Below are 27,835 nucleotides of genomic sequence, written 5' to 3' on the forward strand. Positions count from 1 at the left end.
GTTTCCATTCGCAGTGCTGTTAGAGGTGAGTATTCTGATCTGTCTCTCTTCGGCATTGGTGGGTAAAAATTGCTGGCCAATGGCCAAAAATAATATCTGTCCTGATGTTGCATTTTCTAAAAAGATAATCTTTTTGAAATGAAGGAAAAGATATAGAAATAGGATATATGACAGAGGAGGAACCAAAACTAATAAAGAAGATGATCATAATAGCATTGTGGTGCATACAACTGAAGCCAAACGATCGCCCATCAATGATTAAGTCATAGAAATGCTTGAAGGAGAAGTTGAAATCTTGAAAATGCCTCCCAAACCTTTGTTATATCATCAAGATACGCCTGTAAAGAGTACAAGAGAAACATCAAATTCAACACCATCAGAAGAGGACTCTTCAAAGATATTAGTTTCATTTTACATGCAAAGTAGTTAACATTTACATATACTGGTGCAAATAGTTTAGTATTCAATTTATTCTGTCCTATTTGACAGTAAAATGAACTTGAATGCTTTTTATTTAAGTACATTATAGGAATTCAGTTGCCAATTTCGCTACCATGAAATTGTTGTCAAAACTTATTTTCTGCATTTCTAAACAAGTCTGAGCAAACTGAACACTTTTCTTTATCTGATTAGCATGCATGCAACAGAGAAAATCCATGAATTCCATTATATTAAATAATAAAGTAATGATTTTGGGAGATGATTGAGATTGAAAGAAACTCACCGCCAAAGAACTTATGAACATGTTCAGAACATCTTAAATGAGCATTAGTTGGGCCAAGAATACAAAACCACCCATTAAAATAAGACCTTGCAGTCTGCGCCAAAACCAGCTTGGATGGATGTTCCAAGTTGGGCCTAGTGGAGGGACTGAGCATTCAACAATTTACGCTATGTGTCTAAGTTGTTGAATTTCAATCCCCTCCAGTAGTCTATACCTCTTCAAAATTAAAGCTAGGTCTAATCCTTATGTAAAATGATAATGGGCCAAAAATTTATGTTTTTTTTTTTTTGGGTTTTTTTTTTTTTTTTTTGTATTTTTTTGTGTGTATATATATATATATATATATATTTCCTTTTTTTAGGTTTAGATTCGAATATATTGTGATTTAGCTAATCGTTATATAAGAATTTAGACATAATAGGCACCAATATATTTAAGACTCAACTTGACTCGAAAGACTAAAGTCAAGCTAGTCTATTAATTTTTTTTTCCCAAAAAAAAAAAAAAAAAAAGGCTAGTCTGTTAATTTATTTTTGTTATGTGCCTCCATCGTATACAAATTAACTCACTTCCTATCTCAAAATTTCATGCATAAACAAGTTTTTTTTTTTTTTTTCTTAAAATTTTCCAAGAAATTGGCCAACAAGGCATTCCCAACAAAAATCACTGGATGGAAACAGACATATCAATATAATTATTTTTGAAATATTGAAAGATGCAGTAGAGGAGGAAACAAAAATAATGAAGAAGATGGTGATAGTAGCACTACATTGCATACAGTTGACACCGAGTGATCGTCCATCAATGGATAAGATCGTAGAGATGCTTGAGGGAGAAGTTGAATGCCTAGAAATGCCTCCAAAGCCATTTCTATATCCTCTCGACAAGTCTTCTGAGTGTGTCCAAGAAACACCATCGGACAGTAACTTTTCGCATATCAATTTTGATTCTAATTCAAATTATTTTATAGACGTGCATTAACACTGGTTGGTTTGGAGTCGCCTTAGGGGAGAGCTAAGATTTTCATTTGACAGAAATTTTCTTTTAAAATATTTTTACATAACTTCTATTCTTTTTATAAATATTTTTAAATTTCTTTCTTATTTTTATTGGCAGTGAATTGCGACAGGGTTCTTAAAATCATTAGTAAGAAATTCTATTATTATTTTAAAATATTAGATTTTGCCCGCTATTGAAATTATCAACCTTAATTTTAATTTCTTTTGGTAATTCTCCAACAGTCGTAGAAGGATACATGATTTGCGAATAACCATGACAAAATAAAACAAAATCCTAACAAAATATTTTGAAAACAGGGGAGCTCCTATGACTCTGAAAACAGGGGAACAATTCATAGTGCCCTTTTTTGTCTGCTTTCCATTGTCCAATAATGCATTCCCCATTTTCAAATTGATTTATCTTTTAGAAAATGCAACACTATAAATAAGGACAAAGAGATATTATTTTTTGCCATTGGCCACCATTTTTACCCACCAAAACCTCAGACAGGCAGATCAGAATACTCACTTCTAACAACATTGCAAATGGAAACCAAAAAGCCTTCATACATTATACATGTTAGAGTTTGTGACCCGAATTCTTGTTGACCCGACCTGAAAAGCTCGCGGTGCAACCCATTTGGTGAAACTAAATTTTGGAGAAAAATTTGGGGCTCTGTGGTGAAAGCGGAGGTCTCGGGCCGATAGGCCCGAGACCGTAGCCTACCACTGAGCCCGACGGGGGTGCGGGGGCAGCGCCCCTGCGGTATGGACCTGTTCAATTTTAGGGTTTCTTCTGTACTATATATATATCTGTATTTTTGTTCGGCCGTCATTGGGGGTTTGTTTGGGTATCTCGAAATTTGGCTCACCTTGTACAAATCTTTCGATATTGGATTTGCTTCTCCCTGCCCGTGGTTTTTCCCGTCAAGGGTTTCCACGTTAATTGTGTGTTTGTTCTTCGATTTCTTTGTTTCTGTTGCCATTTGTTTTTCTCCCAATTCCGTAACAAGTGGTATCAGAGCCGCGTCGATCTATTTGGGAATTTGTTTTTCTTTTCTTTGTCTTTCGATCATGGCAACAAAGTTCGACATTGAGAAATTTGAGCGCAACATGAGTTTCTCCATGTGGCAAGTCAAAATGAAGGCGATTTTGACACAGAACGGTTTACACAAGGCGTTGGTTGGCAAGGAGCAGATGCCGTCTTCGTGGGATGCCGAAAAGAAAGCCGAGGTTGATGAGCGTGCCCTATCCACCATTCAGCTATGCTTGTCCAATGAAGTTTTGAGGGAGGTCCTTGATCAGAAGACAACAAACGAAACTGATTGCGAAGCACCGTCTATACACCCTTTCTATGGTTGAAGGTACATCTATTAAAACACACATAGATGATTTTTCTACTATTTTGTTGGATCTGGCGAACATGGACATTAAATATGATGATGAAGATCAGGCCCTAATGCTACTGCGTTCCTTACCTCCATCGTATAAAAATTTTAGGGAGACTTTGATTTATAGTAATAAAACCCTAAAATTGGAGGACGTGAAAGCTTCCTTATATTCTAAGGAGTTGTTTGATAAGGAGTTGACCAGCAGTTCGGATAACAATAATTTTGGGAGTTCCGGAGGAGAGGGTTTGATTGTTAGAGGTAGAACATCATCTAGAGATCAAAATAACAATGGTGGTAGTCGGCCAAGATCGAAGTCAAGGTTTAGAAACCTTATTTGTCACTACTGTAAGAAAAAGGGGCACATCAAAACTGAATGTCGTAAGCTTCAGAATAAAAATAATGAAAAGAGTAAGGAACATGCCGAAGCCAGTGTCGCACATGAGGAAATTGAAGATGGAGATGTTTATTCAGTGACTGAGGATAGTTCGGGCAAGCAGGGATGGATTTTGGATTCAGCCTGTTCGTTTCACATCTGTCTCCATAGGGATTGGTTCTCTTCTTATGTTCCGGTGGATAAAGGTGTTGTGCTGATGGGAGATGATCATCCTTGCTATGTCATCGGCATTGGAACTGTAAGGGTGAAGATGCATGATGGAATTATCAGAACACTATCTGAGGTACGTCACGTTCCAGATATGTCTAAAAATTTAATTTCTTTATCTGCTTTGGACAAGTCTGGTTGTTCTTTTGCTGGTGGAGGTGGAGTTTTGAGGGTTCTGAAGGGTGCTTTGGTGGTGATGAAAGCTAGCCTGGTTGGTACATTATACAGGCTACAGGGTTCTGTGGTAATGGGGTCGGCTGCTGTTTCAGTGTCCATGTCAGATTCGGATGTTACTCGTTTGTGGCATATGAGATTGGGCCATATGAGTGAGAAAGGTTTGGCGATGTTGAGCAAACGGAGTTTGCTTGGTGATCGGAGTATCTCGAAATTGGAGTTTTGTGAACATTGTGTGTTTGGGAAGCAGAAGAGAGTTAGCTTCAGTACTGGAATTCACAAAACCAAAGGTACTCTAGACTACATTCATTCAGATCTTTGGGGACCCGCACATACTGCTTCTAAGGGTGGTGGCAGATATATGTTGACCTTCATTGATGATTTCTCCAGGAAGGTCTGGGTATATTTTTTGAAGCACAAGAATGACGTATTTGCTATCTTCAAGCAATGGAAAGCTTTGGTAGAGAAGCAGACAGAAAGAAGGGTGAAGCGCCTTCGTACAGATAATGGATTGGAGTTCTGTGATGGTGTTTTCAATGAGTTTTGTAGAAACGAAGGGATCGTTAGACATCTCACAATTAGAGGAACTCCGCAGCAAAATGGTGTGGCTGAGCGGATGAACAGAACTCTTATGGAGAAAGTCCGATGCATGCTGTCGAATTCTGGGTTAGCACAGGACTTTTGGGCAGAAGCAGCTGCTACAGCTTGCTACTTGGTGAATCGTTCTCCATCAGCAGCAATCGATTGCAAGACTCCTGAAGAGGTATGGTCTGGAAAACCTGCTAATTATCTAGATTTGAAGGTATTTGGATGCCCTGCCTATGTTCATGTTAATGATGGTAAGCTTGAGCCTAGATCGAAGAAGGGCATATTTCTTGGTTACCCGCAGGGTGTAAAAGGATATAGAGTTTGGCTTCCTGATCCAAAGTCATCTAAGGTTGTGATTAGCAGGGATGTTGTGTTTGATGAGATGGCAATGCTGCATCCAAAAAGGGAGCCCGTTGTTTCAGACAGTGTGCCAAAGCAGGTGGAGTTTAGGGTGGAAGAAGTAAGTACTTCACAGAATGGTTCAGTTTCAGGCCCATTTGAGACACCCACTCATGTGGAAGAAGAGAGAATTGAGGAGGTGCAGGAGCATTCGATTGCCAAGGATAGACCTCGCAGGGAGATCAAGAAGCCCTCTAGTTTAGCTGACTATGTCACTTTTGCTTGTGTTGCAGCACAGGAGATCGAGAGTCCCAGTGATCCTCGCAACTATTATGAAGCCATTTCATGTGAGGATTCTGCAAAGTGGTTAATTGCTATGCAGGAAGAGGTGGAGTCGCTTCATAAGAACCACACTTGGGAGTTAGCATTACCTCCAGAGGGTAAGAAGATTGTGGGATGCAAGTGGGTCTACAAAAAGAAAGAAGGCATCCCTGGTGTTGAAGATTCGAGGTACAAAGCACGTTTAGTAGCGAAGGGGTATTCGTGCTTTGTTAGCGCTAGTTGCTATGCATGATTTAGAGTTGGAGCAACTAGATGTGAAGACCGCTTTCTTGCATGGTGAGCTTGAGGAGACAATTTATATGCAGCAACCCGAAGGTTTCGAGGTTGAAGGAAAAGAGGATTATGTGTGTTTGTTGAAAAGGTCCTTGTATGGTTTGAAGCAATCCCCTCGTCAGTGGTACAAGCGGTTTGATGGGTTTATGTTTAGCCATGGCTATTCTAGAAGCCAATATGATAGCTGTGTGTATTTTAGGAAGTTGGAAGATGGCTCATTTATCTATTTGTTGCTTTATGTTGATGATATGCTGATAGTGGCCAAGAAGAAATCTGATATCAACAGATTGAAAGCAGAATTGAGTGGTGAATTTGAGATGAAAGATTTGAGAGCGGCAAAGAAGATTCTTGGTATGGAGATTGAGAGAGATAGTCTGCAGGTAAACTTTTCTTGACTCAAAGATCTTTTGTTGAGAAAGTTCTGGAGCGTTTTGGAATGAAGAACGCTAAACCTGTAAGTACTCCATTAGCTACTCATTTTAGATTGTCTGCTGATATGTCACCACAGTCGGATAGAGATATTGAGTATATGTCACATGTTCCTTATTCTAGTGCTGTTGGTAGTTTGATGTATGCTATGGTGTGTACCCGTCCTGACATTGCACATGCTGTTAGTGTTGTGAGCCCGTATATGGCTAATCCTGGCAAACAACACTGGCAAGCTGTCAAGCTGTCAAGTGGATTCTAAGGTACTTGAGAGGCACTACTAACACTTGTTTAGAGTTTGGTGGAAGTAAGGAGGGTGTACGTGGATATGTTGATGCAGATTTTGCTGGGGACCTTGATAGAAGGAGGTCCACTACTGGTTATGTATTTACTCTTGGAGATACTTCTATCAGTCGGAAGTCTGTTTTGCAAGCAACAGTTGCACTATCAACTACAGAAGCTGAATATATGGCTATAGCTGAAGCGGTGAAAGAAGCTATTTGGTTAAGGGGGTTGATAGGTGAGTTGAGCTCTGAGCAGGAGAGTACAGTTATCAATTGTGATAGTCAGAGTGCTATCTATCTGACTAAGGATCAGATGTTTCACGAGAGGACAAAACATATAGATGTTCGGTATCATTTTGTACGTGATGTTATTGCTCGTGGAGATATTGTTGTCAACAAGGTGAGTACTCATGATAATCCTGTTGACATGATGACTAAGGCACTTCCAGTAGCCAAGTTTGAGCATTGCTTGGACTTGGTTGGTGTTTGTTGTTGAGCTTTGCCTTTAGGGGCTTTTGTGGAAGAGGATGGCAACTTTTATCGAAGATTGGAGTTTTGTATGTTTTTCATTCCTTATATGGAATTCGTGTCAAGGTGGAGATTGTTAGAGTTTGTGACCCGAATTCTTGTTGACCCGACCCGAAAAGCTCGCGGTGCGACCCATTTGGTGAAACTAAATTTTGGAGAAAAATTGGGGGCTCTGTGATGAAAGCGGAGGTCTCCGGCCGATAGGCCCGAGATCGTAGCCCACCACTGAGCCCGACGGGGGTGCGGGGGCAGCGCCCCCGTGGTATGGACCTGTTCAATTTTAGGGTTTCTTCTATACTATATATATATCTGTATTTTTGTTCGGCCGTCATTGGGGGTTTTTTTGGGTATCTCGAAATTTGACTCACCTTGTACAAATCTTTCGATATTGGATTTGCTTCTCCCTGCCCGTGGTTTTTCCCGTCAAGGGTTTCCACGTTAATTGTGTGTTTGTTCTTCGATTTCTTTGTTTCTGTTGCCATTTGTTTTTCTCCTAATTCCGTAACAATACATGTACAATATTCTGCTGCACATTCAAGGCAATGGACACAATAATTATTTCATTGTATTGAAATTAAAAAATTACAATCAGGTTTGATCCATATATTATACATGGAGACAAGGCACACTGCCCCTAATGGACAATATATTAGCTCTCCCTTGGAAATTAAATCCAAACCAACTAGTGTCATTCACATCTCTGAATTAATTTGCATTCGGAATCAAACTGATCTCTGAAGAGTCACCGTCTGATGCTGTTTCTTGGACATCCTCCGTGGACTTATCTGGTGGATACAGGAATGGCTTTGGAGGCATTTCTAAGCATTCAACTTCTCCTTCAAGCATCTCTACGATCTTGTCCATTGATGGGCGACCACTCGGTATCAACTGTATGCAATATAGTGCTACTATCACCATCTTCTTTATAATTTTTGATTCCTCTTCTGTAGCATCTTTCAATATTTCTATGTTATTTCCTTCATTAAATTGATCATATACCCAGGAAGGAAAGTAAATTTGGCTCAAACGCTCTGCAACTGCATTTAAATTCTTCCTTCTACTTGCCATTTCCATAAGCAACATTCCAAAGCTATAAACATCTGCTTTGTAAGAAACTCCTCCAATGTTTTTGTAAAACAATTCTGGTGCTATGTATCCAATAGTTCCTCTTGCTGCAGTTAAGGACACAATGCTTTCCTCCAATGGACATAGTCTTGCGAGCCCGAAATCTGAAACTTTTGGAACAAAATTCTGATCGAGAAGAATATTGTGAGGTTTAATATCAAAATGCAAAATTTGCATTTCACATCCTCGATGAAGATATTGAATACCACGAGCAACTCCAAGTGAAATTTCAAACATTCTTTTGCAACTTAAGGATTCATTGTCTTCTCCAGAGAAAATGTATTTATCGAGAGATCCATTAGGCATGAACTCATATACAAGAGCACGCTTTGATCCTTCAAAGCAAAAGCCAATTAGTTGTACCACATTGTAATTGTGAATCCTTCCTATGGTGGCAACTTCATTGATAAACTCTTGCCCATTAGCTTTAGATTTCCCCAACACCTTAACTGCTACAAAATGGCCACTACGAAGCTTTCCTTTATAAACAGAACCAAAGCCTCCTTCACCCAATTTGTGTTTGTAGCCACTAGTCATCTTTTTGATGTCTGAGTAAGAGTACCTTATAGGAATAAGGTTGTTATGGCTTTGCAGAAATTCTTCAATGCTATCATACATTGATAAATGCCGTCTTCGCCATTTATAGATCAAAAATACAATCACACATGGAAGACCAAATATCAATCTTGGTCCTAACAAGGGAGGCACTGTTGGAGAGTTACCAAAAGATAATTAAGGGTGAGAATTTTAGTAGAGGCTAAAAATTGTCGCTTAAATTTAACAGTAATAATAATAAAAGATCTTACTAATTATTACGAGTCCCTTATCGCGATTTGCTGCCAATAAAAATTGAAAACAAAAAAAAAAAAAAGAGTAAAAATATTTTTAAAAAAAAAAGTCTTCGCACAGCCAATGAATGTATATCTTTAAGATCTGTCCAAGAAAAAAAAAAAAAAAAAAAAAAGGTATATTTCGAAGCAATATTTTTATGTGAAAATTGTCATTTTAGTCTCTATGGATCAGAATGAATATTTCTTGTCCAGAAGCTCCTGAAGCAAAACACGAATATGATACTCACCGTCAATATAGTCCAGAATGGTATCTTTAAGGTCTGCACAAAATAAAATAATTAAAAAAAATAAAAAAATAAGGCAAGATGATAATATTATTTTTATTTTTATCTTTATGATGAGCATACTGAATTGTGGTATTTTGAAAATTCCAAAACGCATTGCAATTCATATTAATCATGCTGACATAAATAAACGAAGTAAACGAAATTATGTTTTGGGAAATTGAAATTAGATTTTAAAAGTCTTACTACAACGGGTACGAATTTCTCCGTTATAAACACATTCACGTAGACATTCAACCTTGTTGGTGGTGTCGTTTTGGTGGCAATATACACTTCTTCGACCTCGTTTATAGTAATATCGAAACCAAGAAAGCTCAAATCCATAAAGTAGCTGATTGTGGATATCTGAGTAGGAAGTAGTAGTGTTGGTGATATTCATTCCCCTCCAGGATTTCAAAGCCACTTGCTCTATACGGCAGGAACTTACCAAATCATCAAACCCGAGGCGCTCAAAATAGTACTTCTCATCGTAATAATGAGGAAGTCGGAAGTCATCGTAGACCATAACATAAGAATTATGTCTTTCGTCTTGGGACGGAGCAGAGGTGGAGGGATTATAAGTCCCAGTACCAAGATTCCAAGGAGCGGTGTCAATGTAATGTAGAGAATTCACTGGATTCTCACACTTCAAGAAAACTACAACCTCTGAAAGTCGCAACCTGAAGCCATTCCTATTTGTGAAGGTTGAATAGGGATCATGCCATTCATTGAAATTATAGCTATTCAATGAATACAAAGGGATAGAGGAGCAATTATCCTTGTCAACATTAGGATCTACAAGTCGGATAGTGTAGTTATTGTAATTGATTGCCTCTACATAGAACTTTCCAGAATAATAGGACTGTGCGGTTGTTCGCATCGCAGGAAAGGGTGTACCTTTTGTCTCCGCAATGCTTTGGATCGTCGTTGAGTCGGAAAGGGTAGCTTATGTTGTGGATTTTGCCACACGCAGAAGGGGGACACTGATGATGATGATTATGCTTTGCTTTACAAGTTTGCTGGAGAATAAGAAAAACAAAGGCCAATTTCCATGAACACAACAGCAGTGAATATCTTCCAATTTCCATAATATCATCTGCAAGAAGCCAGCCTAGCTAGGATTTTCTTTTTTTCTTTTTTGCTTTTTTGGGGTTGGCTGCTCAGAATTTGTAGCCTAATTTGCTTGAAAGGCGCACTTATAAGTATCACTCTCACCGAAAGTAGTAGAAAACTAAACGAGTATAATAATTACAAAGAGCTCGGCTAGGAGACTTCTTTGCTAAGTCAATTCTTTTGACTCTACCTAACGGTCCACCACCACCACCAGCATACGGCCATGTAATCTCTCTTTCATATACCAAAAAGCAGATTGAGAATTAGCGTACACCATCAGCCTTGCTAGCCAGCTAGCACATGATATTGGTTTCCTTGGAAATAATGTTGGCCCTTTGGTTTTGCATATTGTTATTGCTGGTGGCCTTCTTCATACAACTCGGAGAAGGAGGAGAAGCCCAAAATCCGTGCGAACGTGTAGAACGGTGTGGATACCAAGATATCAAATTCCCATTCAGGCTTAAAGGTCGCCACCCTGATCATTGTGGGTATCCTGGTTTTGAGCTCTCTTGCACTGAAAAACGCCAGACAGTTCTTGAGCTCCCAAATAGTCCAACAAAATTTTACGTTTATTGGATAGGTTATGAGAATCAGGAACTTGAATTTTACGATCCTGAAAATTGCACCCTGACAAATATCCATTTACCAGTTAGTCCCTTCCATTTCAATGAAACAAACAGTAATTTTTTCTTGTTAAATTGTTCTACGCTAGAAAGAAAAAAACATAGCGATGAAAACTTTGGCATGATTACTTGCCTTAGTGGGCCTACCTTCCAAATTTATGCCGTTGATTCTGCTGGTTATTTCTTAGATGATTTGCCCATAGTGCAGTGTTCGATCGTAGATAAAAAAACTCTGTATTTCCCAAATAGTCTAATATGGTTTGAACCAGATTGTACACTTTGTGAAAGAAACAAAAAAAGTTGTCGATTGAAGAGCAATGGCACAGGAGCTGAAACGGAATGTTTTCTCCCTGTAATCCAAGGTAATATATATATATGTATTTTTTTTTCCATCACATTTGTATAGTTTACAAGACATTTGTGGTGATTTTTCGTACCGTAATGTAATCATTGAGAACTAGGACTTTCCTGCTTAAAGTTTATTTTGATGCATAATTAGTACTGGAAGATTAGATGATTTGTGAATACGGGTCCAGTTTGTACATGTTAGCAATTATTTTAGCAGATATAATGATCAGTTTGTCCAGTAAACCTTTATAGGACCAATTAATCAAATCGACCAAAAACTTATTTACTTGCACAAGTGTCTCTATGATTATAAGATACTGCATCTATCCAATATATCATGCATGATTGTATTGATTAATTTCTTACACATGAAAGTTTGATTTAATTAATTATAATTTCTTTTACAGGTAAAAATGAATCAAGAAAATTTGTGGCCAGTGGTGAGTTGTTTTCTTGGTATTTTCAAGTTTCAATATCTTTAATGTCTAAAAAATTTTGGATCCTTACTCAGTTTTGGCAGCAGGTGTATGCATTGGTGCATTTGTCCTCGTAGTAGTGATCATTTTAGGTTATCGTGATTATAGTATCAAGAAGTTGGAAAAAGAGAGTGAGCTGAGAATTCAAAGTTTTCTGGAGGATTACAAGGCTCTAAAGCCAAGCAGATATTCCTATGCGGATATTAAGAGGATTACAGATCAATTCAAGGACAAGTTGGGACAAGGAGCCTATGGAACAGTATACAAAGGAAAACTGTCTGCTGACTGTTCTGTTGCTGTAAAAATCCTCAATAGTACAAAGGGAGATGGAGAGGACTTTATCAACGAGGTTGGCACGATGGGTCGAATTCACCATGTCAATGTGGTTCGGTTGGTTGGATTCTGTGCGGATGGATTTCAACGAGCTCTGGTTTACCAGTTCTTACCAAATGGTTCACTGCAGAAGTACATATCTTTGCCAGACACAGATCATTTCCTTGGTTGGGAAAAACTGCAAGATATTGCTTTAGGTATAGCCAAAGGAATCGAATATCTTCACCAGGGGTGTGACCAACAGATCCTACATTTTGATATAAAACCTCATAATATATTGCTAGACCATAACTTCACTCCAAAGATTTCAGATTTTGGTTTGGCAAAGTTGTGTTCCAAGGAACAAAGCATGGTGTCAATGAATACAGCCAGAGGGACCATTGGGTACATTGCACCAGAAGTGTTCTCTAGGAACTTTGGGAAAGTATCTTATAAGTCAGATGTTTATAGTTTTGGAATGTTATTGCTTGAAATGGTAGGAGGGAGAAAGAACACTGATGTTGGAGCAGAGGACACGGGTGAAATTTACTACCCAGAATGGATATATAATCTGCTGGACGAAGGAGAAGATCTTCGAATCCACATCGAGAAGGAGGGAGATGCTAAAATTGCAAAGAATCTTGCAATTGTAGGGCTATGGTGCATCCAGTGGTACCCTGTGGATCGCCCTTCCATGAAAGTTGTGCTTCACATGCTGGAAGCAGAGGAAGAATTAAGTGTGCCCCCTAATCCTTTTGGCTCTGTTGGTCCAACAAAAACAACCAGGACTGTGGTGGCTGCAAAACTCGTGAACACGCAATTAGAAGCAATTGCGGAGTAAGAATGAGTACAATTTTTTTACTAGAATTTTAATTGTTGAACTCTTATTGTAAGCCTAAAACGTTCTGCTCTCTTTTTCATAGTATCTTCAGTTTGCAAGCACACCAGAAAGAATAAGTTGAAAATCAAGGAACTTGGACAACTTTTGAATGAGCATAGTTTAAATTATGGTCTGTGTGCATGTTGCATTGTCAATCTTTTTAGTGGGAATCTATCAAAGAACAGAAAATCTTACTTTGAGTTGTGTTATATTAATGGGTAATTTGACATTATGACAGACATCACAAAGATTAGCGTTATTGATAGTTCCTTATATATATATAAATATATGTAGCAATATAGTTGTCTGGAGCTCAACAACTATCAAAAAGCATTTGGCTATATTTATATATATATATATATATATATATATATATATATATATTATTTTTATTTTTTATGAATGAGGGAAGAAGATTTCATCTCAAGGTTTTAGACTAAATACAAATGGTTATTGCCAATTTTAGACTATCCATAAGGAACATGCTGGCCTTTATTTTCATGTTAGTTGGTCACCTAACAATTTATTACATGAGATTATTATATTTTTATGCTTGTTATACGAGTCCCAGTTGAAACTTTGGTGGAAGGTGGAACATAAATTATCACACACAAAATAAGTACCATACACAAAATAAGACTTATGACAAAAGAGCAGCTGTGACTGATGGTTGGGACTCAGGGCATTCTATAGTTGATCACAATTCAACGTTGAGACTTTCTGAAAAAAATATATATATATACTAAATAAATACAGATCTACTTTCTGAAAATAATATTCTTTTCTAAGATCAAATATCGTATCATTGTGTAATTTAGTTACAAAAATATATTTAATTACAAACAAACATTTTGATCAGTGATCACGTAAGCTCACAACTGAATGGCAAAGCCTTCAACCAATTGGTGTACAGTTTCTTTGGTTACAGCATGCCGTGTTCTTTTCTGGCAAAGAACATAGTCCCTAAATTGTTATTTATGTAACACAGAGACCGCAAGACTTTCTAGTTTATTTAGTATAGATGTCTATGAAATAGATGTTCAATTTAAAAATCAATCTTTAATGATTTTATAGATATCTCAATTTAATTAATAATTGGGACATTTTTTTTTTCTTAAAATGATAATACTATTTTTCTAGAAAATATATTGATAAAGAATATTTTGATGAGTCACACAATTTAAATAAATTATTTTTTTAACAATATCTATTTAATTTTTTTTTTTGTCAAATCAGCTTGACAAAGTATATTGACAAAACCGTCGGAATTTTTTTTTTTTTTTTTAAATCTTTAACTATATTTCTAATATGACAACAAAACTACAATAGTTCACAGAGCCATTATATGCTCGAATGCTACTTTTAAGCATAAAATTTTATTTTTCCAATCAAAGTTTTCTACCACCTAAATTCTTTTGATATCAAGATGTGTATTTAATTGGTTTACATTTAACTATATTTATCGGTTTAAAAATTTATTATGAGAATATGTTAATCTATATAATATTGACATATGTCACTTGATACAAATCTTTGTACATTTATTTGATACCTCCAATATTATTATTATTATTATTTTTTTTAATTCTTGTCAAACCTCTATTTGATAAATTGGGAAGGGAGGACCCATTATGCATTAACTTGATCAGTTAACGATCAAACACGCCAATGCAAACAATTTCATAAGATTATATGTCACTTTCACATTTAATAGGTCGGGTAAAGGGTTTATGAGACTAGCAATACCATTTACTTCAACTCTAATAATACAGGCATGGATGGACTTCAAAGTCTTTACCATCATATTGTAAATGATTTTTTAGAAGCTTATAAATTTCGTATCACGTTCGTCCTGATGTTACTTTGATTAATATTTAAACATTTTTCTTGTAAATTGGGGAGGGAGGATTTCCACATACAAGGGACCCATTATCCATTGACAGGATCAGTCAACGAAGAAAAACATCCATACAAACAATTTCGTTGCAAGTGCTACTCAATGACATTAGCAATAGCATTTACTTCAGATTTTAAAGTCTTTACGTATCATTCTTTAATTTTCTACAAAGCTCAATTTCGTAGAACCTTCGTTGTGATGCTTGCTTTGATTATTCCAACTTCAATTGCATGTGGACTGGCCTGTTTGATAATGATTTAGGGAACTTTTTTTCATTCAAAATTAATCATCTAATCGTTTTTTGTGGGGAATGCCTCACTGGGGAATTTCTTGGAAATTTTCAAAAAATAATAATAATAATAATAATAATAAAAAGCTTGTTTATGCAAGAAAATCTTATGGCAGCTTTCCTACATTTGGACTCATTGTTAACATTAACTCCAATGCATTTTCTTTTTTTTCTTTTCTTTTTTTTTTTTTTAACAAAAAAGTTTTGAGATAGGAAGGGAGTTAATTTCCTATATGATGGAGACAAATGATAATAATTAATTAATAGACTAGCATGACTTTAGTCTTCTGTGTGGGTCTTAAATATATTTGGGCTCAATGTGTCTAAAGTTCTATGTACTATAACCATTAGGTAAATTACAATATATTCTAAATCTAAACAAACAAACAAACAAAAAATTTGATAATATATTATAAATTTTGGCCCAATTATCATTTTCACATAAGATGATTAGACTCGACTTTAATCTTTTGAAAAGCCATGGGCTTATTGGAGGGACCAGAGCATTCAACAAGGGATAATGTCCTTGCTTTGATTATTCCAACTTCAATTGCGTGTGGACGGGCCTGTTTGATAATGATTTTGGGACCTTTTTTTCATTCAAAATTAATTATATTGGATATGTCTCTTGCCATCTAATCGTTTTTGTGGGGATGCCCCGTTGGGCAATTTCTTGGAAATTTTCAAAAATAAAAAAATAAAAAATAAAAACTTGTTTATGCAAGAAAAACTTGTGGTCACTTTCCTGCCTTTGGACTCATTGTTAACATTAACTTCAATGAATTTTTTTTTTTTTTTCCAACCAAAAACTTTTGAGATAGGGAGTTAATTTCTTATATGATGGAGACAAATAATAGTTATAAATCAATAGACTAGCTTGACTTTAGTCTTCTGAATGGGTCTTAAATATATATATATATATATTTTTTTCTCTTAACACGGTGGGAGACATGGGAGGTCAAACCTCAATTTGATAAATTGGGAAGGCAGGACCCATTATCCATTAATTTGATCAGTCAACACACACCCATACAAACAATTTCATAAGGTTATATTCACTTTCTCATTTAATAGGTTGGGTAAAGGGTTTATAAGATTAGCCGTAGCATTTACTTCACCTCTAATAATACAGCCATGGATGGACTTCAAAGTCTTTACCATCATTCTCTTATTTTTTAGAAGCTTATAAATTTCACATCACTTTCGTCCTGATGTTACTTTGATTAATATTTAAACATTTTTTTATAAATTGGGGAGGGAGGATTTCCACATACGAGGGACCCATTATCCATTGACCTGATCAGTCAACAATGAAACACGTCCATACAAACAATTTCGTTGCAAGTGCTACTCAATGACAATAGCAATAGCATTTACTTCAGTTTTTAAAGTCTTTACGTATCATTCTCTAATTTTCTACAAAGCTCAATTTCATAGAACCTTCGTTGTGATGCTTGGTTTGATTATTCCAGATTTGATTATTCCAACGTCAGTTGCATGTGGACTGGCATGTTTGATAATGATTTTTAAACTTTTTTTCATTCAAAATTAACTATATTGGATATGTCAGTTTCCATCTAATCGTTTTTGTGGGGAATCCCTCGTTGGGCAATTTCTTGGAAATTTTCAAAAATAATAATAATAAAAAAAAAATTGTTTATGCAAGAAAATCTTGTGGCGGCTTTCCTACCTTTGGACTCATTGTTAACATTAACTCCAATGCTTTTTTTTTTTTTTTTAAAACAAAAAAGTTTTGAGATAGGAAGGGAGTTAATTTCTTATATGATGGAGACAAATGATAATAATAAAAATTAAAAAAAAAATTAATAGACTATCATGACTTTAGTCTACTGAGTGGGTCTTAAATATATTTGGGCTCAATATGTCTAAATTTGTATGTACAATATATAACCATTAGCTAAATTACGATATTTTCTAAATCTAAACAAACAAACAAAAAAATCGATAATATATTATAAATTTGGGCCCAATTATCATTTTCACATAAGCTGATTAGACTCGACTTTAATCTTTTGAAAGCCATGGGCTTATTGGAGGGACTAGAGCAATCAACAAGTGATAATGTCCTTCCTCAGGCCCCTTAACTAGTCCCAACTCAGGAGGCCCAACTTGGGACAATTATTTGGGGCAGAATGCATGGTCTTCTATCAATGGGTGATTTATTATTCATGGCTCAACAAACGCTCATTTTAAACGTTCAGACAAAGTTTTCCATCCAATCGTACCGTGCGGCACCTACCTTAATTATTCAATCGGTAACGGTTAGGTGTGGCCAAAATTCAATTCTATCCGTCCAATCCAATTCATTTTTAACAGTTTGGATTAGATTTTTATATTGGATTAGATTCAAAATATTATAAATTGTATGGATTGGATTGGTTATAGATTGAAAATATAAATCTAATTCAATTCAATCCAATCCAAATAATATATTATAAACTAAAAAATTATATATTTTTTATTTTTTTCATGTTTATATATTAATTTTCATATATTTTTTTCATTTTTATATATTAATTTTTAATATATATATATATATATATATTTTTTTTTTATATCCCCATATCTCAAATTCCAAATCAAATTGTAACTTATAATTCTAAACTAAACATTTATCTTTGTTGCCGCCCACCACCAATCCATCACCATCACCATAATATATATATATTTTTTATATCTCCATCATATATATATATATATATATATATCTACATATATTGTATCCAATTGTTACTTATATATATATATATATATATATATATATATATATATATATATATATATATATATATATATATATATATATAAATGTTTAAATATAATTTATTGCTAATTTTATTGTTTTGATCTTTATAGATCTTACAGAATCAACTAAAATTAATGAACCTGTCAACGTTGATTGACTTATGATTTACCTAAATTTTAAGGTTAAAAAAAAAAAGAATTATGCATTGATTCTTGAGTGAATGAATTTTGACGAATATATTATTTTACATTATTTGTTCTAACAATTTTAATTTAATTTTATAGGAGTGAGATGATGACATTAATGTTTGCTATTTAATAAGTGCATGATGTGTAACATTTGCTATATTTTCTTCTTTATTTTCCATTGTAGACTATGTTGTATTATTCTAATTGTATTTTATATTTGGATAATTATAATTTATTATTTATATTATATATTTGGAAAATTTTTTATTTGTATTATATATTTATAAATTAGTAAGTTTCAAATCGATCGACCAATCCAAACCAAACCGATCATAAATGGTTTGGTTTGGTTTGGTTTGGATTTAATGCTTTAATTGTTTGGTTTGGATTGTAAATTAGAAAAACCGATATGTATGGATTGGATTGTATTTCGGTTCAAAATCGAACCAACTCAATCCATACCCACCCCTAGTCACGATAATACAGGAAGTAGAACATGTTCATTGTCTGTGACTTGCTTTCAATCTCAGTCATGCCCTTACATACTAAAATAATGATTTTGGGAGATGATTGAGATTTTTGTTTTTGTTTTTATTTTATTTTTGGGTCAAAGAAAAATCTAAACCATCTCCCAAAATCATTATTATGTAATATGATGGAATTTATGGATTTTCTCTGCTGCATGCTAATCATATATACAAAGTTGTTCAATTTGCTCAGAGCTGTTTAGAAATGATAGGGAAAAAAAAAACGTTTTGACAACAATTTCAATGGTAGCGAAATTGACAACTGAAATTCCACAGTGTATTCAAATAAAAAGCATACAAGTCCATTTTACTTACAAATAGGACAGAACAATAAATATCTGCACTAGTATATGTAAATTTTAACTAGTTTTCATTTAAAATCAAACTAATATCTGACAAGTCTTCATCTGAAATTGGTCGTGTTGAATTTGATGTTTCTTTTGTACTCTCTGCAAGCGTATCTTGAGGATATAAGAAAGGTTTAGGAAGCATTTTCAAGCTTTCAATTTCTCCTTCAAGAATTTCTATGACTTTATTCATTGGAGGGCGATCATTTGGCTTCAGTTGTATGCACCATAATGCTGTTATAATCATCTTCTTTATTATTTTTGATTCCTCCTATGTCAGATCTCCTATTTCTATCTCTTTTCCTTCATTGAATTGGTCGTAAATCCATGTAGGGAAGTAAATTTGGCTTGAGTGTTCCGCAAGTGCATTCAAATTCTTCCTTCTGCTTGCCATTTCTATCAGTAACATTCCAAAACTATAAACATCAGCTTTGTAAGAAACTCCTCCAATATTTTTATAGAACAACTCTGAAGCTATGTATCCTATGGTGCCCCTTGCTGCAGTTAAAGACACAATGCTATTATCCAATGGGCATAATCTTGCTAGTCCAAAATCTGAAACCTTTGGGATAAATTCCTGATCTAGAAGAATGTTGTGAGGTTTAATATCGAAATGCAGAATTTGCATGTTGCATCCCTAATGAAGATATTCAATACCATATGCCACTCCAAGTGAAATTTCAACTATTTTCTTACAACTTAAAGAGTCATTTCCATCTTGTGAAAAAATAAATTTATCAAGAGACCCATTAGACATAAAGTTATATATAAAAGCACGTTTGATCCTTCAACACAAAATCCTATTAGTTGCACCACATTGACATGGTGAATCCTTCCAATAGTAGCAACTTCATTAATGAACTCTTGCCCATTAGCCTTGGATTTACCCAACATCTTGATTGCTACAAAAGGACCACTAGGAAGTTTTCCTTTGTATACAGAACCATAGCCTCCTTCACCCAGTTTCTCCTTGAAGCCTTTCATCATCTTTCTAACTTCTGCATAGGAGTATCTTATAGGCTTGAGATTATTATAGCTTTGTAGAAACTCTTCTATACGGTCATAATTTGACAAATGTCGTCTTCGCCATTTATAGATCAGAAAGATAATCAAACAAGCAAAGCCGAGCGATGATCTTGATGCGAAGAATAGGGTTCCCCATCAGAGTTACAAAAAGAATCACGGGCAAAGTTTGGTTAGCACAACTTCTTCATTTTAGCTAGAAATTTTAATAATCACAGTGTTTTATAAGAAAAATTCTTCATGATGTATATAATATAAACGGTGTTATATGTATTATAATATGCATGTGTTTTTTGTTGCATATTTGCTACATGCTGTATTTTAAGGCCTCAATTCTCTAGTGATTAACTACAAACATTTTGTACTAGCATAATACTAAACCAGTTCTTATACAATTACACTTGTCCTACATTTTAATGTTTCTATCAAATAGTTACTTTCCCCCTACGTTTCTGTTCATTCTTCCCTAAGGTGTTAAGTAGTTAAGGATCACAACAGTAATGTGATTTAAATGCCAAAATTTCAAGCTGCAAACCAAAAATCAACCAGTTGTAACTCAGGTATGGAAAAATATGTGTGACTGTCTTGAATGATTGTTATGTTTTCCTTATTTACAAAATTGTAAAGGACAAGCATTATATATTTTGTCAGTAAAGAAAGTAAAAGGACTTACCAACGAATATTACTCCTGGCTTGTAATTATCTGCAGAAAGCAAAGGAAAAAACCAAGAAAAGGATTGGTCATTATAAGTACTCAGTTATGTTATCAAATGCAACTTCATATCCACAATTATTATCATAGTTTTTGTAGGTATAAACAGGTATTTTCATTTCTATATAGAAAATAATTCTTTGGTACTCCTTGTGTTGTCTTTGACCAATGCAAGTCACATATCCTAGCTAGGAATACGATTATTTATTAAAGAATGTGAACCTTACAAATAAGTAAAAATCCTTACCTCGAATATAGTCTTGAATCATCTCCATACGATCTGCACCATTCAAGATGATGATTATATCAGCTCACTTAGACTCTTGAATTGTTCAAAGCTAAGATTATTTAAGCTAAGCATGGGAAGCTAAGAAGATAATCCCTAATCTTCTAGTCTTGAATCCTTACCGCACGGTGGGATTAGCTTATCAAAAGAACATTTAGAGAAAAAAAGGTAGCAGCAAACACCTTCGGCTTTCAAGAAATGCCACAGCCATGAGAGCTCAAACCCATAAACTAGCTCATTATGAATGTCTATGTAGGAACTGTTCAAGTTAATCTTTCCCCTCCACGTTATGAAAGTCATTTGCTCTACACGACAGGAAGCCTCTAAATTCGAAGCACTTAGCCCTCCAACTTTAACATAAGAATAACGTTTCAATTAGAACAAAGCAGAGGAACTGGAGGAAAAAATACAAGGATTAGTATCTATATAACCAGAAGAGTTCACTGGCTTTTCATAGTCCAAAAAAATTATGGGCCGTGTAATAGGAAGAACCCTTGTCTTTCTCTCTGGATCAGTTTGCTAGTATCATATACACAGCGGAAGCCTGATCGAGATTGAATAAAGTGTGCAATAAATTATGTCATTATCCATAAGTTTACTAACCTTTAGCGTAGAACCTTCCAAACTATTCTCTAAGTGACAGATCTGCGTGTGGGCGCACCTGATCACAAAAGAATAAGAAGATTAATCTGAAAAAACCTCTTAAACTCACAGTTTCTGTTTTTCTCTCAAGGTGTTTTATTTTCTACTGAGATTCTAAATCTCTAGAAAATAATACGTTAAACTTGTTAACTGGAGGCTAGTAAACAGTATATTTATAGATTGCTAACCCTAATCCTCTTAGGGTTTAATAACACCTTGGGCCCAATTAATGGGCTCCTTCTTATATCTTAATAATCAATTAAATGGGCTCTGTCAATTAATGAGCTAGTTTTGGGATCCTACAGATCATTATTAATCAAGGCTCCTAATCATGGATTAGCTTGCTCCAAGAGCATTAATCCAACAATCTCCCACTTACTCTGAGCAAGCCTGGGACCGTGATCTTATCTGGTGCTATTCCACTAAAAGTCCAGATGTGAACTCCAAGATTAATAATATTTATATTAAATGTATTTTTCCTTTGTAAAATATTAATAATTAATTGATAATAATTTCTGTCAATCAATTAATTATTTATTCTCTTAACTTATCAGTTTCTCTAACAGATCCAATGCACTGGCCAGTGACTTTCAACATACAAGTACCGAAACACGTCAAGAGGATATTTCATGCAAATTCCTTTTTGTATATTTCATAAATACTTAGCAATCAAAGGACCATAATTCCCAAATCATCAAGATATTGGCCGTTCAAAAATAGACCTCACCTATTGATAATTCAAATAACCATAGTCATTTAATTACCTATTTATAATATACTCAGGATTAAGAAAAATAACATATCTAATATCGCCTGAGAATTAATACATTTCACAGAAATTTATCCTTAATTAAATCTCTTCCGATCCTCTCAGAATGACCATAATTCATTCCAATATTTTATAATAATCAAGACAGATTATTTCATAAAATATTACAGTCTAAATAAATTGCCCAACTTTATTTAACAACTGTAAGATAATTCATTAATTATGAGAACCTATGACCATGTCTTCTATGGACATATCCATATGATCATATACTACATAATTAATCTGGACCTTATACATAAAATAAAATGTGCATAAGAATTGAAAATCCATACATTAAATCAGAAAATGAAATTACAATTAGTCTTGCTCCTAGAGCATAAATGTAACCAACTCCCACTTACTCTAAAGTAAGTCTGGAATCCTCTTAAGACCCATACAATTTACATGCTTCTCAAACACATGTTCAGGAAGAGTCTTAGTAAAAAGGTCTGCTAGGTTCTCTTCAGATGCTCTCTTAGTAACCACTGTATCTCCTCTATCAATGAAATCACGGATCAAGTGGTACTTTTTTAATATGTGTTTCTGCTTTTTGTGAGACCTGGGTTCTTTAGACTGTGCTACGGCCCCACTGTTATCACAGTAAAGGATAATGGGCCGATCTGCACTTAATATCACATGGAGATCCAAAAGAAATTTCTTAAGCCATACAGCTTCCTTTGCAGCTTTAGATGCAGCTACATATTCAGCTTCAGTTGTCAAGTCAACAACACAAGTCTGTTTAACACTCCTCTAACAAATGGCTCCTCCATTTAGGGTAAACACATATCCTGATGTTGATTTGCTAGAATCAATATCCCCTTGAAAATCAGAGTCCGTATAACCAAGGGTTTCAAGACTCCCACTAGAATACACCAACATATAATCCATCATTCTCTTTAAATATTTGAGTATATGTTTCACGGTAATCCAGTGTTCTACTCCAGGGTCTGATTGGTACCGGCTTACTACTCCTACCGCATGACAGATATCTGGCCTTGTACATAGCATTGCATACATAAGATTACCAACAGCCGAAGCATAAGGTTTCTTACTCAGGAGTTCTCTCTCTTCAAAAGTTTTTTGTGATTGCTCCTTAGAAAGATGAATTCCATGTTTGAAGGGTAGAAGTCCTTTTTTGGAATTTTCCATGCCGAACTTGGTCACTATTTTATCAATGTAGGAAGCTTGGGATAGAGCTAACATCTTCTTCTTCTGGTTTCGTAAAAGTTTGATTCCTAGAATATAGTTAGCTTCATCCAAATCCTTCATATCAAACTGCTGTTTCAGGTAACCCTTTACGTCTGACAACACTTTCACACTGTTTCCAATTAACAGAATGTCATCTACATAAAGAACCAGAAAAACAACCACTATTTCTTGAATCTTTTTATACACACATGGTTCATCAGGGCTTTTCTCAAAACCATATAATTTGATAACTTGATCAAAACTGATATTCCATGATCTGGATGCTTGCTTAAGTCCATAAATAGACCTATGCAACTTGCAAACCATGTGCTCTTGACCTTTTGTTATAAACCCTTCCGGTTACTGCATATAAATGTCATTTTCCAGCTTCCCATTTAGAAAAGCTGTTTTGACATCCATTTGCCAGATCTCATAATCGAGAGCTACTGCTACAACTAAGAGAATCCGAACAGATTTAAGCATGGCTACTGGCGAAAAGGTTTCATCATAATCGATGCCCTCTTTCTGGGTGTAACCTTTTTCCACCAATATAGCTTTAAAGGTTTCAACCTTCCCATTTGGTCCTCTCTTTCTCTTGTAGATCCACTTACATCCAATTGGTTTTACCCCTTTAGGTGCTTCTATAAGAGACCAGACCAAGTTAGAATCCATAGATTCCATCTCACAGTCCATGGCCTTTCTCCATTCTTGCACATCAACATCCTTCAATGCCTCTCTGTATGTGGTAGGGTCGTCATCAGGATTATCCAAAATGACTTGATAAGTCTCTCCTAACAAGGCATACCTTGCAAGTTTATGTATCATTCTCCCACTAGGAGTTTGCTGCACTGGTTATTGTACATGTACAGGAGGATCCAAGTTTTGTGGTTCAAGTGGATTATCAATCTCTTCATTATATCCTTGTTCTTGAGTTTCTTGAATATGGTCCTGAGCTATTTCCTGTGTTTGTTCACCTTCGGGTACATTTTGTATATTTTTCCCTCTTTGAACATCAACAGGAAACAGGGGTGGAAAAATAGGAGTTTTTGGTGGACCTCAAACTGAGTCAAGCCCTTCAAGAACCACTTTACTCTTAGGTTTAAAATTGTTCATATAATCCTCTTCTAAGAAAGTGACATTAGTACTTACTATCACCTTCTTTTCCTTTGGATTATAAAATATTCCACCTCTCGTTTCCTTTGGGTAGCCAATAAACATACACATTTCTGTACGAGATTCCAATTTATGAGATTTCTGTGCTAAGACATGTGCTGGGGCATCCCAAATCCGAATATGGTTTAAGCTGGGCTTGCGTCCTTTCCATAATTCTATGGGTGTCTTTGAAACAGATTTAGATGGAACCAAGTTTAGTATGTATACAGCTGTTTCTAAGGCATATCCCCGAAACGATTCAGGTAATGATGAATAACTAAGCATCGACCTCACCATATCTAAAAGGGTTCTATTTCTCCTTTTAGAGACTCCATTTTGCTAGGGCGTTCTAGGAGATGATAATTGAGAAATGATCCCCTCTTTAGCCAAGTAAGACTTGAACTCTCCAGACAAGTATTCACCGCCTCGATCAGACCGAAGCTGTTTGATATGGACACCTAATTGCTTTTCTGCCTCAGCCTTATACTCTCGAAATTTATCAAAAGCTTCAGACTTATGGCGCATTAGGTAAACATAACCATATCTTGAGTAGTCATCAGTAAATGTGATAAAATACTCATACCCGCCTCTTGCTTGAACGCTTATTGGTCCACATACATCAGTATGTACCAATTTCAATTGTATGGTGGCACGATTTCCTTTGGCCTTGAAAGGCCTCTTTGTCATTTTACCTTCTAAACATGATTCACATATTGGTATAGGTTCAAAGATCAAGGAATTTAAAATTCCACTTTTAACCAAACCATAAATCCTGCTAGAATTAATATGACCCAATCGCAAATGCCATAGATAGGTTTCATTTGAAACCTTCCTTTTCTTAGATAAGGAAGTTGCTCATCATCATTAATTTCAATGGCATTAATACTATAAGACAAAGGAGTTAAAAAATATAGACCATTCATCAATAATCCGGAACAAATAAAAGTATTATTACTCTATATTGAAACTAATGAATTATACTGTACTGTTAAACCATATTCAACTAAACAACTAACGAAAACCAAATTCTTCTTAAAATCCGGAACAAATAAACAGTCTAATAAACTTAAAATTTTATTATCAAAATATAACTCCACTAGTCCTACTGCCATTACGGAGACATATTCTCTGTTTTCCAACTTCAAGCTTCTTTGTCCTTTATTGAGTAGGCTGCTTTGTTTGAACCACTGCAAAGAGTAACAAACATGGTTAGTGGCTCCTGAAGCAATGATCCATTTGTCATTGTAATTATCCACTAAACAAGTCTCAACAACATTTAGACTACCCATACCTGATTTAGAACAGTCCTTCTTCCAGTGACCTTTCTATCCGCACTTGAAGCACTTACCTTTCGGCTTCTTCATTACAGCCAGTTTGACAGCTGGACCTGTTCCCTTCTGTTTCTTGTTCTTCTTTCCACCCTTAGGCTTCCCTTTAGGCTTTGAAGAACTTTTAGCATGATAAGCACTTTCTTGCTTCCCGAGAGACCTTTCAGCACTCTCAAGCTCGTGCATCAGTTCAACAGGAGTATGCTTTAGTTTGTTCATATTATAGTTCATTTTGAACTGACTAAAGCTATTCGGTAGAGATTCCAAGATCATGTCTATCTTCATCTCTTGTTCCAGTTTAGCCCCCATCACTTCCGCAGTACTGATGTGCGCCATCATCTTTAAACAATGGTCCCGCACACTTCCTCCAGTCATGCGAGTGTTCATTAATGCCCCTATAGCTGCTTGTCTAGCAGTACTGCTACTTTTAGCAAACATCCCATCTAGAGTCTGAATCATTTCTGATACACACTCCAGACTATCAAGTTGCTTCTGCAAATGTTCTACAACGCTGGCAAGAATATAACAGCAAGCTGTTATATTTGCCCGTTGCCAATCTGCAAATTGCTTCTTAGTTTCCTCTGAAGCATTAACAGTGGGCTTCTAGGGTTTCGGAGTTGTTGTAATGAATTTAATTCTCTCAAAATCAAGGACAATATAGAGATTGGTTTTCCATAAGTCGTAGTTATTTCCATCCAATGGTTTTTGATTCAAAATTGTAGCTAGAGGATTAAAGGATGCCATTTGCTGAAAATTAAAAGGCACACATATTAACACGTAATCAACACAACATGGCATATTTTAATGTCCTACTAAGTTAGCTCCCAGGAAAGGTGAGGTGGATCTCAGACTCCTTAAAGACCTACCTCCTTAGAAAAAGCCTTCTTAGATAACCTCAAAATATACCACTCAAAATTGATTAAAAAATTAAAACTTTTTGAACCTAATATGTATAGTGTCCTACCAAGTCAGCTCCCAGGAAAGGTGAGATGGGTCTCAGACTCCTTAAAAACCTACCTCCTTAGACAAAGCCTTCTCAGATAACACAAACACACATCATTCAAAATTAATTTTAAAATCAACCATTGTTTCAATAATCTTTGGGCTTTTAATAACACTAACAGAGCCTCATTGGGAGGATTATTAATGTCATTAAAATTGAATATAAGAACCATTAATTTTAATTTCAAAATTATCTTTAATGTCTAAGTATTATCAACGTTGGGCCGTACAACCTTATTAAAATTTTGGAATTATTTTAGATCCAATCGAATAAAATCTGGTCATGTTTATCCGTTGGGGCATCACATAACCATTTTATTATTGGACCCTTAATGGAGCCCGCAGGTTTCAAATTAATTAAATTAATTCTTTAAAACCTTCACCCATTTAATATTTTACATTAATTAATTAGGGTTTTCCATAATAATATTATCTAGATAAAACAAATATTATTATGCACATGTATATATCAAATGATGCAATTATATGGCACCACTTATTCTAAATGACATGTTAAGTATATATCACATGTTATATCTATATAATTTAAACAATTATAAACTTAGAATAATTAATAGACCCTAATCCATGGTTTTCTAGAAAAGAAAAATTACAAGCCCAATAGGCCCAAAAAGCCCAACTTCATATTTGGCCCGTACTTCTTCTTTTCTTCAGATCTTGCAAGTCAATCGGGTGTGGGCCAAGTTAGAATTGGTTTCTAGGGTTTTTAGCCCAAAAACCACAAAACCCTAACAAGTCCCTTATTGATCTCGAGCACCAAAACCGCCGCCAGTCACCACACAAAACTCGGATAACCATGAAATTTTACAGGAAGGTAGATACCCAAATAAGGAATCTACCCACAAAATATCATCAAAATAAGATCACGCACGCGCCTCCACACGCCTTATGAATTAAGGCGTGTGAATCCCACTCTCATCCGCTTTGAGTGACGCGTGTGGGCGCATGCAGGTGTTTCTGGCGACCATTCTCCTCCCATCGATCCTCCTTCGTGTC

General features: G+C 35.3%; 2 protein-coding genes and 1 pseudogene across 2 annotated transcripts; 1 reads left to right on the plus strand and 2 right to left on the minus strand.

Moving 5' to 3' along the window:
* Positions 1 to 7,211: 7,211 nt before the first annotated feature.
* LOC107414588 (rust resistance kinase Lr10-like) lies at positions 7,212 to 9,794 on the minus strand. Its single transcript, XM_048469852.2, has 4 exons — positions 9,115 to 9,794; positions 8,872 to 8,904; positions 8,600 to 8,629; positions 7,212 to 8,500 (listed from the first exon to the last, which is right to left on the minus strand). Exons 1-4 carry the CDS (start codon positions 9,785 to 9,787, stop codon positions 7,374 to 7,376), a joined length of 1,863 nt encoding a protein of 620 aa, XP_048325809.2. The 5' UTR covers positions 9,788 to 9,794; the 3' UTR covers positions 7,212 to 7,373.
* A 526-nt stretch (positions 9,795 to 10,320) lies between these two features.
* LOC107414591 (rust resistance kinase Lr10-like) lies at positions 10,321 to 12,918 on the plus strand. The gene is made up of 3 exons (XM_060819359.1): positions 10,321 to 11,005; positions 11,399 to 11,431; positions 11,515 to 12,918. Exons 1-3 carry the CDS (start codon positions 10,321 to 10,323, stop codon positions 12,618 to 12,620), a joined length of 1,824 nt encoding a protein of 607 aa, XP_060675342.1. The 3' UTR covers positions 12,621 to 12,918.
* A 5,899-nt stretch (positions 12,919 to 18,817) lies between these two features.
* LOC107414552 (rust resistance kinase Lr10-like) lies at positions 18,818 to 19,821 on the minus strand (annotated as a pseudogene).
* Positions 19,822 to 27,835: the final 8,014 nt, after the last annotated feature.

The sequence above is a fragment of the Ziziphus jujuba genome, chromosome 8, assembly GCF_031755915.1.
Source record: "Ziziphus jujuba cultivar Dongzao chromosome 8, ASM3175591v1".
Lineage (NCBI taxonomy): Eukaryota > Viridiplantae > Streptophyta > Magnoliopsida > Rosales > Rhamnaceae > Ziziphus > Ziziphus jujuba.

Excerpts from the sequence above, each read along its gene's own strand:
- LOC107414588 (XM_048469852.2), bottom strand. The coding sequence starts at position 9,787 with ATGCGAACAACCGCACAGTCCTATTATTCTGGAAAGTTCTATGTAGAG. Across the intron at positions 8,630-8,871 it reads CATTCTGGACTATATTGACG|CAAATCGCGATAAGGGACTC; the intron begins GTGAGTATCATA and ends TTTTATTGGCAG. Across the intron at positions 8,501-8,599 it reads TAAGGGACTCGTAATAATTA|TGCCTCCCTTGTTAGGACCA; the intron begins GTAAGATCTTTT and ends ACTCTCCAACAG.
- LOC107414591 (XM_060819359.1), top strand. The coding sequence starts at position 10,321 with ATGATATTGGTTTCCTTGGAAATAATGTTGGCCCTTTGGTTTTGCATA. Across the intron at positions 11,006-11,398 it reads TTTTCTCCCTGTAATCCAAG|GTAAAAATGAATCAAGAAAA; the intron begins GTAATATATATA and ends TTTCTTTTACAG. Across the intron at positions 11,432-11,514 it reads AAGAAAATTTGTGGCCAGTG|GTGTATGCATTGGTGCATTT; the intron begins GTGAGTTGTTTT and ends TTTTGGCAGCAG.